A 16,414-nucleotide genomic window follows, 5' to 3' on the forward strand; every position below is an offset into this window, starting at 1 on the left:
TCGCGTCTGCGCACATCTCACAACATACGGAACATTGCTCAATGTCAAATACAAATAAAGTTAATAATATCAAGTTAGAAATATGGTCGAGCATAAAAAGTCGTATGAAACTCGCATATAATGGTAATTAAGAAACTCGTATGAAAATTATGAAACTCGCTTGCGCTCGTTTCATAAATATCCATATCACTTCTTAATTACTTTCATTATAGGCTCGTTGCATAATGTACTATTTGTTAGAGTTTGTTATTTGTTAATTTCTGGGGGACTCACATAGCTTCAGGGGCGCGCGGTAAATAGTAACGCTGCAAATCGGAAGGTCGCGAGTTCGATGGGGTCATGGATTTTTCCATTGGTCTAATCCTTCCAGCAGCACTATGATTTTCTCTGATTTTACCTTGGAAAATCTATTGGCCATTTTATATCGCTGAATCTCATCATGTTCTCGAAATCCACAACAGATTGAAGCCTGGTTTTTCTGAACCGACGCGTGCGACGTGCGAGGTGCGAGGTCCGTCTCGCACAAATCCGGACCACACGAGAGATAGTGAGTGGTTTCTATAACTGCGAGATGCGAGGTCTGCGCACTACGCAACTATATAAACCACTCACTCTCTCTCGTGTAGACCAGGGATGAGACGATATTAGCTCCCAATCATGGTAGAAGAGCTCGACCTTGATCACGAGCGGATAGCGCATCCACTACGTAGCGTCGTAACAAAGGCAGCAATTATTATTACAATAACTTGCGTTACTAAATTTCTGGCTAAGAGATAGGGGTAATTATTCAGTTATTTAATATATATGTACTGTACATATATCAACAAATCGCAAAGGGAAGGGTTTTTAGGAACAAAAAGAGAAATAGGAGAAGTTAATTGTATGTAAACCATTTTATTGTTAAAAACAATTATTTATTATGTAAATACTTCACTTCATTGGTTAGGACAAACTAATATTCGTTGAACAAATAATAATGGCAATATTGATTGAAATAGAGTATATTGATTGTGTGATTGTGAAAATGTAGTCCTTACTCTCCAGTCGTGATTATGTAATGAGTTTTCTTAAAGTGATTTGTGAGATGCACGTAACACGAGAAAACAAATTGATTAAATTAGGATATTGAAAGCCATCGTAATTTTGGGGTCAATCATTTAAGGGGATATGTATGACTTTTAAAACTTCCACAATTTCGGCTAAAATTTGTGAAATTTAAACTATATAAACAGATCTATAATAATATCATCTGTACAAAATTTGGTGCAATTAGGTCCAAGTTTAATAGCTTTGAAATTATATTTTTAAGTATATTTTATATTGACGTTACTAAAAAAGCTCCTTGCATCAAAGTTTTCAAAATGTTTAGTTCATATTTGCTCAAAATCCTGAAAATAGTTATTGGAATAAAACTGAACTAGCATTTTGAGCTTAGTAATAGTATAAGTTAAAGTGCAATCAAAGATAAAATATTATTTCTAAATGAAAGAAACACGTAGTCTAATAAAAGTAAATATCCAGAAACAAGCAACAAATAAAACATCAACAGTGCATTTAAAATAAAGAAATAAAAGGAATCTAGATACAATCTACTGACCCAAATGTAAATTAATTTACCTTCGATATCAATTCCGAAATGAATTTATTTCTCTCTTCTCCCGAATAATGCCTATTTTTTTTTCATGTTGCGTCTCATAATGCCGTTTTATGTTGCTTTTTTTTTTTTTTTTTTTTTTTTTTTTTGCAAATGATATTTTTTTACACAACAAACACTGGACTTCATCACTATGTTCGAAGCATAAATATTGTATCTTCCACTCTTCCTTGAAAGCTTTAAGCGCTTCCGTTCCGTCATGATGCGCTGTGTTCTAAGATCTGTACATCCTTTTAGCAATGTTTACAGGTAAAAGAGCTCCGTGCGCGCGCAGCGGGCATAAAAGAGCTCTCGCTCGCAATTATTAGTCACCATCGCAAGACTGGTGTAGACCTAGTCCGGATTTGTGGGAGACAGGCCTCGCACCTGGCAGGCCGTATGCTTCGGTTCAGAAAAACCAAGGCTTAACTCGATTATTTTCAGATAATGCAGAAACTAAAGCAGGAAACAAACCAAACTTGGGCTCTGCAACTAAACATGATTTCTATGATCATATCTCAGAAAATGTATTGGCCATTTCATATCGTTGAATTCCTTCATGTATTAAAACCCACAGCAGATTAACTCAATTATTTTCAGTTAATACCGAGTGGATCTCTCGAACTTCTCTGATTTCAGCCGTCCTTAAAAATTAAAATTAAAATACCAGAATTACTGCTGGCTCTGTATGTAACCACTCTGTGGCTACTTTCAGTTGCAGGCGAAATGAAGGGATTTCTATCAACGCTTCTGGTCTGTTTCGTTGCCTATTCGGCCACGGCTGCCCCAGAATGTGACTTGGGGAAGCAGATTATCGATAAAGTGGACACAAGAGTAAGTACAAAAACAGGACTATTTGCTTGTACATATTATAAAACATGCACTTGTCATAGCTAAACATGCGGAGTGTGTTAGATTGGACATGTAAGGCTGAGTATCAACTTGGGACAGTATTCTCCAAAATCATACCCGCTATACTTGTTTTTTCGAAAGATGGAACATGAAAGTTAGTGGTCATACTTGAAACTACAGTATTGTCGGACCATCGGATCTGTGCCCCTTCAGCGCTGTCGTCGTTCTTGGAAAAGTTAACGCCTGTACTCACTCCATTCCACCCCCTTTCCTCCCACCACGTTAAACAGCAGGCCACGAACATTGCCGAATAGGGATGTTGCCAAACTTCCGTCAAACGGTGTCATAAAAAACTGGTCCTCCATGCTACAATATTATTTCTTTCAATCAAAATACATCTTGTATTTCTACATTTTTTAAACCTAAATCCCATGTCTCGAATCACTTTCCGTAGTTTTTCTCTCCAACCTTGGAAATTATTACTTTTCAGTAATTTATTCAATGTTGAAACTTCTTTCTGAAAGGCATAAAATTCTTGTATCTTTCTTCTTAAAATACATCGGTCCATATCATCTAAAATAATTAAAAGTTCCCTTGGTCTGTTCTTCTCTGGTGATTCTAGCTTTTCATCTCCTGCACAGACTCCCTCTCTCCTGATTTTCTTTATTAGGAGTTTTGACCTGTCTATATAAATTACATAAAATGTTGTATTATTAGTATTAGTTAAGTAAATAATTTTAATACATAATCAATTGAAATAAAATAAGCCTCACCTGTGATATCAGTTGCTCTTTTCGTTGCCTGATTTATAGGAATCAGATATTGACCTGTTTGTTTCTCTTCATCGCAAAATGCTATTAAGTACTTAATAATATTTCTTTCGCCATTCCGTGCTACAATATTTATGTTGAGTTGACAACACTGGACTGCAAATGCAAATGTTGTAAACTGTCCCGCAAGAAGGCCAAAATTGTGAGTAGTGGGGGAGAGAAAGGGAGAGAGGAATGCAGGGAGAGAAATGAATTACCGAGGCTGAGAAGGAATTAGAGTTCAGTTCGCATATCTTACGGGGGCACAGATCCGATGGTCCGACTATACTATGTTGCCAATATGAGCGAACGCGCGATCAGCTGATGTGAGCTACCTGCTGACGTTAGAACATTCATTGACGATTGTATAGAAACAGTACAAAAATCAACAGAGAATGGAACACGAAATGTTTTAAGGATATATGTACGCGAGAGACCAGAAAATGCAGGCTCTGAATTTCTAAAATTTTGTAATAAAGTGAACTCACAAGTGAAAACTACAAAATAACCCAATCTCTTAAACGAAACAGCTTTGGATAGTTATTTTCTCGCCCGGAAGATTGGAAAATCAATGAAGCCTTTTACAGAAGGAGAATTTGTAAAATTTTGCATGAAGAATGTTACTGAAATACTCTATCCGGAAAAAGTGGATGGTTTTAAGATAATAAAATTTTCTCGAAATCCAATTGAGAGGAGAATAAGGAAGATTTAAAATTAATTGAAACTGAAATCTAAATCAAAATCAGCTCGATGAGAGCTCTATAGTGTTCTTTCGGTCCTGTTGACCCTCTATAGGGCTTTAATTTAATTTGTATTATTTTCACCAGCGTCTGTATTTCTTTTTTCACGTTCCGTTTTGAAGTTTGTGCACCACTGTCTTCTTAATCCAACAGGCTGCTTATTCATATACATAATTCTTCCTCCTTCCATACCCAGCGCTTGATGCCCGCGCACGACGTCAAGGTCCGAAAAATGCGCTTGATTTGACATCACTGTAATCTATGATATCAGTGAAATAGCAAAAACCCAATATCGAATCCAATTATAGTCAGTATAGCATGTAGGCCTAAAGTATCGATACCTCTTATGTCGATAGTATCACAACGTCCCTACCGAAAGCAGATTTTTACACTTCAAATTACACTGAATCTGTCGGGAGTCGAAGTGACATGAAAATGAAGCCAGCATATATGTCATCTTCATGTTCACAGATTATCAATGGCTTATGGAAGTTGAAGTACCTGTTGCCAAAGAGTTTCTCTGCAGCGGGTCGTTGCTGGGAGCTTGACTATCATCTGTCCGCCAACGGAGTAGCCCAACTTAATGCTAGTAACATATCACCAAAGTGAGTATCACACTACGCACAAAATGTTGAATCGGTCGGAGCTGAAAGGCATTAAGTCAGCTTTTGCAACAAAAACATTATATCGAGAAGAAAACCAAGTAAACTTATTGATGTTTATGTTAAGCTATAGAATAATTCCCCAGGCCAGCCGTGGCGAAAATGTGATCATGCGCCGAGCCACTGTGTAACCTGCAACGTGCATAGCACCTACGGAGGGAGGCGGACACCCAAAGGGGAAGTGAAGCAACTGTCTGACTTAATAACGGATTTTCATTTTCCTTACGTCAAGCACTTAAATATAATTTTATACAGGATAAGGTTACAAACTAATATTTAGTACGTGTAACGAAGAAAGAAATGAATAATAAAACATAGAACACATTATCACAACCTAAAATTAATTGTCTTCAGAATGTCTCTGCGACAGAGTTTCATAATCAGGAATTATGTCACTTTTCATTTATTTATTTTTTTTTTATTCCATAGATCTTACATGAGCAATGAAGCTTTAAGATGTGGAACATGTCAACATTTTACAATATTACAATTACAATTTTTACAAATTTTTTTATAGTTTTACAATTTAGTAATTTTCTACAATTTTTACAGTGTTGTACAATTTTTTTACATTTTGGCGAGATGTAGTGAGATGAAATGAGGTCCGAGGATTCGCCAAAATATTACCCGGCATTTGCCTTTTCGGTGGGGGAAACCTCGGAAAAACCCAACCAGGTAATCAAATCAAAGGTGTTGTTGCCAAGGACTCGCCATAGACCATCCGGCTTCAGTCCCACGGCTGTGGAAAACCTCGGAAGAAACCAAAGTCCAAAGGGGGATCCAACCCAAGCCCGAACGCAGCTCCGGAACAGCAGCCCAGCGAGTCTGCCGACTGAGCTACATCGATGGCTCTACTAAAAGTATACAATACATAGCCAATCAGATTATTAAATTTACAAATGCAAACGATCATTCATAAGTTGAGCTATATTATAATACAAAACAATTTAATTAAATTTAAGGTATAAACAATTCAACCAGTTGTGATATACAGAAATTGATAATACATATCATGCAAACTACTTCAAATTACAAACACAAACAATTTATCACTAGAGCTATATAGATTACTATTCAATTTAAAGCATATACAATTCATCGGCCAAAACTATACAAATATATACAATACAAAGTAGCATACTTTCATTAAGCTATACAAATTTGTGCAATTAATATCAAGTAGATTAATTCAATTTATAATCATAAACAATTCATCAGTTGAGCTATACATATTACCATTCAATTTACAGTAGGTCTATATACAATTCGTCAGTAGAGCTACACAGACTACTAATCATTTTAAGAACATATACAATTCATCAGCCAAACTATACAAACATATACAATCAAATTAGTTCAATTTACAAACTTATTTTCGTTAAGCTATACAATTCATATGAAGTAGATTAATTCAATTTATAAGCTTAAACAATTCATCAGTTGACCTATACAGTACATACAATTCATCAGTTATGCTAAACAAAAAATACAATACATAGTAAACAGATTAAGTCAATATAAAAACATATTTTAGTTGAGCTATATAAAATTGTACATGTCATTTAAGTAGAATAATTCAATTCACAAGCATAAACAATTCATCAATTGTGTAGAAGGTATGAGTATGTAGAAATTTGGTTAATTCTTTTCTGAACCTTTTCTCGTTGTTCTTCAAATCTTTAAGATAATTAGGCCGTGCATTGAAGACTGTTGTACATGAATAGCGAACTCCTTTTTTAAAACAGCTTAGACTAACAGAGGGTAGATGAAGATCTGATTTATGTCTTGTATTAAAATGATGAATGTCTTGATTAGTACTGAATTTATCTTGGTTCTTAATATACAGCATCATTAGGGAAAGAATGCATTCACAAGGTAAAGTCAAGATTTCTAAGTTTCGGAAAATATTTTTACATGAGGTCCTTTTATGCACACCGGCCATTATTCTTATAGCTTTCTTTTGTAAAACAAAAACGTGTTTAGCTTCAGACGAGTTACCCCAGAATATTAATCCATATTTCATTACAGAGTGAAAATATGCAAAGTATGACATTTTAAGTAAGTTTATATCACCAATAGTAGATAAGGATCTTAATGCATAACAGGCAGAGCTCAATTTACGAGTAATACATTCTATATGCGTTTTCCAGTTCAAGTGATTATCCAATTCTAAACCAAGAAACTTTGTGCTTATAGATTCTTTGAGATGAGTCCCATTTAATCGAATACTGTAGGAAACCTGGGCACTATCGTGTGTACTAAATTTGACTGCACTGGTTTTATCAACATTAAGTGCTAGTTTATTTGCATGGAACCATTCATTCATTAGATTCAGCACTGTATTAGAAGTGTTTATAAAATGATCGTATTGTTTGCTTGAAATAATTACACTTGTATCATCTGCAAATAAAATTACATGGTCAAGGCTAAATCATTAATATAAACTAGAAACAACAATGGACCTAAAATTGACCCCTGAGGAACACCATGTTTAATATTTCTAAATTCTGAATAAGTAACTTTATGACTATTTGGTACATTTATTTCTACTTTTTGTTTTCTATTTGATAAGTACGATGTAAACCAACCTAACATCTCATCTTTAATACCATAAAACTTCAATTTTTTTACTAATATACTATGGTCTACACAATCAAATGCTTTAGCTAAGTCACAAAAAATCCCACCTACATGTAGTTTCGAATTTAATGAATTTAGTATTTCATCCACCAAACTAAAAGCAGCATTCTCTGTCGATTTTTGTTTTCTAAATCCAAACTGTTCTGAAACTAATATATTGTTGGACTCCAGGTAATGATATAATCTATTATACATAACTTTCTCAAACACTTTTGAAAATGTTGTTAATAATGATATGGGTCTGTAATTAGCAATAGTACATTTATCTCCCTTTTTGTATATTGGTTTTACTATTGAATATTTGAGTCTTTCTGGAAAAATACCACATTGCATTGACAAATTGCATAGATAGCTTAACGGATGGGATAATATTTCAGAACAAGCTTTCAGAACTTTACTTGGAATTTCATCATATCCAGAGGAATATTTTGTTTTTAGTTGTTTTATCACATGCATGATTTCTGCTGCGGTAGTGGGAATAAATTTGAGACCTAAAAACTCAGTGTTAAATGCATCAGTTAGGTAACCAAGTGCAGCATCTTCTGGACAATCTTGAATGTTTAAGTTCTGAATAATATTTACATAGAAGTCGTTAAAATGATTTGCAATTGATTTTGGATTATCTATTTTACTATCATTGATTTTAATGCAAGTAATATTTTCACTCTTTGAATATCGATTAGTTTCATTTTTAATAATATCCCAAATAGTTTTAATCTTATTATCTGAATTTTGTATTTTTTCATTCAGATACATTTTCTTTGCATCTTTTATAACTTTTGTCAAAGTTTTACAGTAATTCTTGTAGTAATTAAGAACATGAGGATCATCACTATTCCTACTCATTAAATATAGATTCCTTTTTCTAGCACATGATATTTTAATTCCCTGAGTTATCCACATGTTTTTACTTTTACATTTTTTCACCACCTTGACTGGAAAACATTCATTGAAATAATTCATAAATGTAGTGAAAAATGCATTAAATTTAGTATTAATATCAATGGTATCGGTATTATATACATTTTCCCAAGATTCATTTTGTAGACATGTATTTAAATGATGAAGAGATTCAGCATTTATAATCCTTTTTTTTATTTTTAGATTAACACTTTGGAATTTTTCACTCATATTGAAAACACTTAGAATTTGTGCATCGTGATCAGACAGGCCATTGACTAATGATACTGTTGAATAGGAATTCAATCTACTTTTATCTATAAATATATTATCAATGGCAGTACTACTTCCAGCTTGTGTTCTGGTTGGAAAACTTACTGTGTGACTAAGATTATAAGTTTCAAGAAGTGAGTTTAATTTTCTTTTACGTGAGCTTTCTGATAGATAATCTATGTTTATGTCACCACAGATTACAAATTCGGTATGTGGTTTATAAAGTCTTTTCAATAATGAATCTAAGTTAGTTGTAAATTTCTTATAATCTCCTATTGGCGCCCTATAAACACATAAGATAATTAAATTTGATATCTCATAACCAATTTGTATTCCACAGATTTCAATATCTTGTTCAAGGCAAAAATCAGATATATCAATTTTACTAAATAATAGATCCTCTCTGATAAAAATACAGGCACCCCCTTTTTGGAAGACATCTCTACAGAAATGAGAACCTAATACATATCCATGTAAAGACAGTTGTAGTATTTCCTGTTGTTTCATATGATGTTCAGTTATACATAATATCTGAGGTTTATGCTTTTGAGTTGCTAAAGAAGTGATCAATTCATCAGTTTTTTGTTTTAATCCCCTAATATTTTGATGAAAAATAGTGAAGTTACTGTGTTCATTACTAGAAACATCAGAGCATTTACAATTTAGTTGAACTTGTTTCAAACACCTTACTGGTGGGAGGTTTAACCTAAAAAAGGAGAAGCCCTAGCATTAACTAACACAGGAATATTACAACTCTGCTTTTTAACATGGCTGCCTCTGATGCTATTAGCAATAAGAACCGAAAGGTGCTCCTTGCCTCTACCATTCAGATTCAGGCCATGTGACGTATATTCATACCTTCTTATAGGGCTTACATCTATCAAACCAATGTGTGATGCCCCAGGTCTCATCAGAGCCCGCTCAAGCCGCACATTCACACTCCGCACCCTCCTGTGAAGATACGGCTTGTCGTACCTGCCGAAAAGACTGAGAAATCCCACATTGGTATGGCTGCTCATCTCAATTATGTTGTTGACATCTTTCTCAATAGAATAGTTACAATCGTTATCAATACTATTACCTGGCCCACCCACTATAACTACATGATCCCTCTTAGAAAAATCTGAACTCAATTTCATCATATCCTCAACAACATTCTTGAGAGGAGCATTAGGCTTACATACACTAGATACTTCAAACTCATCGCCCAGTTTCGACTTCAAAAGTGAGGAAATACCTCTTGCATGGCTGCTTCCTAAAATCAATACTTTACTCCTACAATCATTAACCTTATCTGTTTTCTGACTTACCTTTACTAGTGTCGATACTGGGTCTGAGTTCTCCTGATCAACATTCATTGCTTGAAGAGCACTGAATTTGTTGGTCAGTTTGATTGATGCAGCATCATCCGCAGAGAAACGTCTACTCCTAGATTTGGAATTCTTCGGTTTCATCCAAGTGTGAGATCTCCCTTTATTCGAAACACTAATGCTATCCTTCAAAGCTCTCAATTTATTAATTTCACACTTTGCCTCATCTAATTCCAATTCTAGGGCTCTGATTCTCTCCAGTTGATCGCGCATCTTTCTATCATATATACAATCACTACATTCCCAACTACCTTTGTCAACAAAATTATCAGGATCTATATCTATACATTTCCAATGAAAACAGAAATTACAATTATTACATACCAATCCTTTCACTACAATCCTTCTACAACTACGACAGTTTCCAGACAGAGCAGCCATAGCACACATTATGTATATACTGTACCTTATTTACAAATTCAATTTCACTCACTTTTCAATTTAATGTACTTACGTATATTAGTTTTAGGTTATTTCTACCCTTTAGTATCACCACACTATAATATTTCAATAGGCCAACACTACACTTTATCACTTCACTATACCACACTTTTCGACGTTCAAACTACACGACACGTCACTGCACTTATATTTCGGTCTAGATGAAACTTCACTATTTATGTTTTAAATTATTTCTACTTTGAAGTATCACCACACTACAATATTTCAATGGACCAACACTACACTTTATCACTTCACTATACCGGTACAACACTTGTCGACGTTAATCTACACGATACGTCACTTCACTGCACTTATATTTCAGTCTTGATGCAACTTCACTATTTATGTTATTTAACACACGCAATTTCTTAACCAACAATAGTATTTATATTGAAATGTGCTATTAATAATTTAGCCTAGTCCTTGTTAAAATATGTAAACACGTTCTATATTAGGTGTTACAATTAAGCCTACTTATGTATCAATTAAATATTTAAACTTTACAAATAACAAAGAGCCTTAAAATTAGTCAACTTATGGGTTAAAAATTACTCAAGTTAAAAGAAGAAAAGGTCGGGAATAGTGACCAAAGTTTTGATTTGAGGTTAACTGTTTACAATATGGCGATTTATGTTGTGTATGAAATGCGAAGTATATTATTACAAAATTGCGTGGAAAATGGATGTTATGAATTTATGATTTATATGTCAAATGATTAGTGAGTATTTTAAGTATCTTTAAATATGATGCTATGAATATATATATGAGAATTATGTTAAATATGAGTATGAAAACACAGAGCTGCTTTATGGCAATCTTATCTCCTCAGTCACTACTACCACTTACTGCCAGTCGTAGTTGATCACGAAGGTATTTGTCTGTCAGTCGTGATCTAAATTTGGTTTTTATTATTTTTATTGTTGAAAATAATTTTTCACAAACGTAAGTTGTAGCGAACATGGCTTCAACAGAGCAAGCGAAAGAACGAAGCTTCGGCTAATAATAATAATAATAATAATAATAATAATAATAATAATAATAATAATAATATAATAACACTTAACCTTTTAATTTTTCATGAGTGACATGTAGTATAATGCCGTTTCTCTCGTAATACTTGTGAACAAATCATACATTTAATATTCTCATCATATTGGCAGCAAAAAAAAAAAAAAAAAAAAAAAAAAAAAAAATGCGTCCTCCCATCCTACTTGAAACTTTCGTTTTTTATAGAGGTACAAGGTTTCGAGAGAGACATTGCGACGATACGCCACTCGGAGGTCAGAGACAAATACAAATGGAACGGAGTTAGACTCCATTGAGTGAGAGGGTGGGGGTTGGGAGAGGAAGGAAGCAAGAGAAATGCGTATCTATCATTGCGAGCCACAATGTGCTCGCGAGTCACATTTTCGCCACGGCTGCCCTAGGCTATGTGTGCTACAATAGAATGACAAATTCAGTGCTTAATGCACATTAAAAAAAATATTTAGAAAACTTGACTTAATGCGTTTTAGCTCCGTGGTTGCTACTTACACAACATAAAAGCTTTACATATTACATGATTTTGTAGCTATATTTATTTGTAACATAAATACCACCTTCATTCAATAAAAAAATTGTTATAAATTACAACTTCTCTTCTGATATAACAAAATACAAGCTAAGTAGAGTAAAGTAGGGTAAAAAAATCAGTCACTAATTCCTTGTATTACACTGAAACATTAATATTACAAGGGTGCTGGTCCACACCTGTGGAGTAACGGTTAGCGCGTCTGACCACGAAACCAGGTGGCCTGGGTTCGAATCCCGGTCAAGGCAAGTTACCTGGTTGAGGTTCTTTGCGGGGTTTCCCCTCAACCCAATACAGTGGAACTCCACAAATAGACGCTCACTCTCGTATACTTCACGATACAAAGTAAGTCAACGCATCCTGTCCCGTGCTGCACAGGGCTAACCAGTCGAACCAGTGCAGTAGTGTGCAGATACTCGTACACGTTGGCAGCAAACAGGGAACAAAAAATGTGTACTTATGTTGAAGCAGAAGTTACAACTATTGGAACGGTTTAAAAAAGGTGAATCAATCAGAGCCATCGCTCAAGAATTTGACATTTCGATCGGAACAGTGCACAGGATAAAACAAAATTCATCTAATTACGAGGCATTCTGTAGTGATTGTAAGAAGCGGTGTTATTATCAGTTGATTGTAGGACGAAAACACAGCTTATTTTGTTTATTTCCTAAATTTAAGGATGATTTATGTTCTCTCTTGAAGGGTATACAGCATTTTAATAGTAATATACGTTACAAGAGCGGTATGTTGACGTTTTCATGTTCGAGGAAAAGATTGAAAAAGCGAAACGTAAGTAAGCATTTTTAATTTCCGTGAACATGAAAACAAACATACCGCTCGTGTATCGTACATTATTTTGTGCGAAGATCATTTATTACATACCTGAAAGACGAATTTCTAATTAGTTGCAATGAAATCTCCATCTTGGTTTCTGTTCAATGACGGCAACTTTTAAAAACAAAAATATCTATCTTCAACATTGTTGGTATAAAATGTTTTCTGTGTTTACTATATTCCTGCAGGCCGTGATATACGTCTGTCTTTTCTTTCCCCCGGTCTATAAATGCGAACTTAAAACAAACGGTAAGGTTATGTAATGATTTATTTTTCATTTTAATATTTTAACAATATTATTTATATAACATATTGCAGTAATAACATCGGCATCTGGAATCTTGTTGATTTTTTTCACGGCTTCCTTAATGTTACTTGCATTACAAATGCAGTAAGTTTTGTGCGAGATCGTGCGTATTTGCTTGCTTTCCGCACAAAACCAATACGCGGTAAGTGTGAAATACCACATTCAGTATTCCCAACCTAACACACATAACAATTTCCCTCTTCTTACCGCTTAAGCGCCATATTCATTTTACTGCTTTAGGCTTTTGACATATTATTTTTAGAGACGTTTAACATAGTAATAATTATAAATTGGAAACTTACCACTGCAATTTCACCTAAATTGCAATGTTAATTATTGTTTTTAAATATTTGCAAAATTAAGTAAAGTCTACTACTCCACGAAACTTATTACATTCCTGATACAAGTAACATTAAGGAAGCCGTGAAAAAATCAACAAGATTCCAGATGCGGATGTTATTACTGCAATATGTTATATAAATAATATTGTTAAAATATTAAAATGAAAAATAAATCATTACATAACCTTACCGTTTGTTTTAAGTTCGCATTTATAGACTGGGGGGGGGGGAAGACAGACGTATATCACGACCTGCTGGAGTATAGTAAACACAGAAAACATTTTATAGCAACAATGTTGAAGAAAGATATTTTGGTGTTCCGAAGTTGGCGTCATTAAACAGAAACCAACATGGAGATTTCATTGCAACAAATTAGAAATTCTTCTTTCAGGTATGTAATAAACGATCTTCGCACAAAATAATGTACGATACACGAGCGGTATGTTTGTTTTCATGTTTTCGGAAATTAAAAAAGCTCAACTACGTTTCGCTTTTTCAATCTTTTCCTCGAACATGAAAACATCAACATACCGCTCTTGTAACGCATATTACTATTGTGGTGTTGTAGAGTTTACTTAATTTTTGCAAATATTTAAAAACAATAATTAACAGTGCAATTTAGGTGAAATTGCAGTGGTAAGTTTCCAATTTATAATTATTACTATGTTAAACGTCTCTAAAAATAATATGTTAAAAGCCCAAAGCAGTAAAATGAATATGGCGCTTAAGCGGTAAGAAGAGGGAAATTGTTATCTGTGTTAGGTTGGGAATACTGAATGTGGTATTTCACACTTACCGCGTATTGGTTTTTTGCGGAAAGCAAGCAAATACGCACGATCTCGCACAAAATAATTGAATACACAAACACAACTATTACAAGAAATGCTCAATACGTTTTTGTAGGTTTATTATCTTCGGCTCTAATCAACAATAACAAAAATGCAGGTTACCAGGGGACGATAGAAAAGAAAAGATGCGAAAATAAATTAATGTTGTGTATAAACAATTGAATGCTCTTTCATATTCAAGTACAGTATAAAAAGATAGGGGTGCCATTTGAAATTTTAAAGTGGGACTGGGTAGGGGTGGAAGGTGAAATCTAAAATGCAATTAAGCCTTGTTTAAGACTTCCCCCTTGATATCTAAATTTACGTGTGTTTTTTTTGTTTAAATTGAATTCAATTAATTAACTACCGGTAGTTATTTAGAGTGGGAAGTTTTGAAATGAAAGCCCCGTATGTAGATATATTTAGAGCAGCCGTGGCGAAAATGCGACTCACGAGCACATTGTGGCTCGCAGTGCATTTCCCTTGCTTCCTACCTACAACTCCCACCCTCTCACTCACTGGAGTCAAACTGCGTTCCATGTATATTTGTCTCTCACCTGCGAGTGGCGTATCGTCGCAATGTCTCTTTCGAAACCATGTACCTCTATAAAAAGGAAAGTTCCAAGTAGGATGGGAGGACGCATTTTTTGCTGCCAATATGGTGAGAATATTAAATGTATGATTTGTTCACAAGTTATTAGGAAGAAAACGGGTGTATAATATAAAACGGCATTATAAGTTACTACATGTTACCGATGAAACATTAAAAGATTAAGTGTTATCATCATCATCATCATCATCATCATCATCATCATCATCATCTCTGTACGTCGATCCTTTTTCAGCAGATGTACGAATAATGCGGTTAGATCTTCAATTTGAACTCACAGATTTACAATGTGATGTTAAATGAAAGCTAGATGTAAGGACTTGACAAATGTTGAACTTTTCAAATCTTTGGCAAAAAATAAATATTTGAAGCTTCTTTCTTTCGCTTGCTCTGTTGAAGCCTTGTCCGCTACAACTTACGTTTGTGAAAAATTATTTTCAACAATGAAAATAGTAAAAACCAAATTTAGATCACGACTGACAGACAAATACCTTCGTGATCAACTACGACTGGCAATAAGTGACATAATTCCTGATTTTGAAACTCTGTCGCAGAGACATTCTGAAGACAATTAATTTTAGGTTGTGATAATGTGTCTATGTTTTCTTGTTCATTTCTTTCTTCGTTACACGTACTAAACATTAGTTTGTAGCCTTGTACTGTATATAATTTTATTTAAGTGCCTGACATAAGGAAAATAAAAATTCTTTAATAAGTCAGACAGTTGCTTCACTTCTCCTTCGGGTGTCCGCCTCCCTCCATAGGTGCTATGCACGTTGCAGGTTACACAGTGGCTCGGCGCACGATGGCATTTTCGCCACGGCTGATTTAGAGAGTTTTTTCCTCTAGAAGTTTGTTTTGTGTTTCATATGTATCACGTAGGCTATTATATGAAACTTAATCACGGATTTGTTTTGTTATATATTTTGCAAATACTACAATATATTATTTAAAATTATATACGTTAATTATTTATGTTTCGGTCCGCACGCCATGAAAGAACATTGTGCAGCCCTTCTGTTTACCAATGTCCACAGTACTCCGTAGAAAGACAGCGTTCGTACCTCGTCTCGCACACGGACCTTTGGTGTGTCTATTTGTGGAGTTCCACTGTATGAGCAAATGATGGGTAATTATCGGTGCTGAAATCCGTAGCTACACATTTCACTGGCATTATCACCTTCATTTCATTCAGACGGTAAATAACCTGAGATGTTGATAGAGTGTCATAAATAACCCTCTAAAAGAAGCAAGGCCGCGGAATTGGCGGAAATCGGAAAGCAATAGCCCGGCTGCATGGTCAACCTTACATGGTGCGGCGCGGCGCTGAAAGGTAGGAAGTGAATGGCTTAATGCAGAGGTCTCCAAAAAGCGTATCGTCATTCGTGCTCTCGATGCTGCCCGCCGAACACAGTGTGCTGTAAGGCTAGAGAAGGGGGAGAGACTCGTACCTCAACAGATGGAAGCGATCAGTGGGGGATCGCGGCAACGGTCTGCTTATGTTTACAAATAATAACATCAAAAGAATAAGAAATATCATACGTTTGTATATTATTTTGACATACTATGAAGCTGGAGCCCTGTCTGTTGCTATTGTTGTAA

At 34.7% G+C, this 16,414-nt stretch overlaps 1 protein-coding gene across 1 annotated transcript in view; it reads left to right on the forward strand.

The window, feature by feature from the left end:
• Positions 1–16,414, forward strand: part of LOC138692783 (uncharacterized) — a 42,627-nt gene that overhangs the window by 7,841 nt on the left and 18,372 nt on the right. The window contains exons 2-3 of the mRNA XM_069815989.1: positions 2,355–2,467; positions 4,506–4,639. Coding sequence (XP_069672090.1) covers positions 2,360–2,467; positions 4,506–4,639 — 242 coding nt within the window. The 5' untranslated portion in view covers positions 2,355–2,359. The remainder of the gene's footprint in view (positions 1–2,354; positions 2,468–4,505; positions 4,640–16,414) is intronic.

The sequence above is a fragment of the Periplaneta americana genome, chromosome 17 (genome assembly GCF_040183065.1).
Source record: "Periplaneta americana isolate PAMFEO1 chromosome 17, P.americana_PAMFEO1_priV1, whole genome shotgun sequence".
Taxonomy (NCBI): Eukaryota; Metazoa; Arthropoda; class Insecta; order Blattodea; family Blattidae; genus Periplaneta; species Periplaneta americana.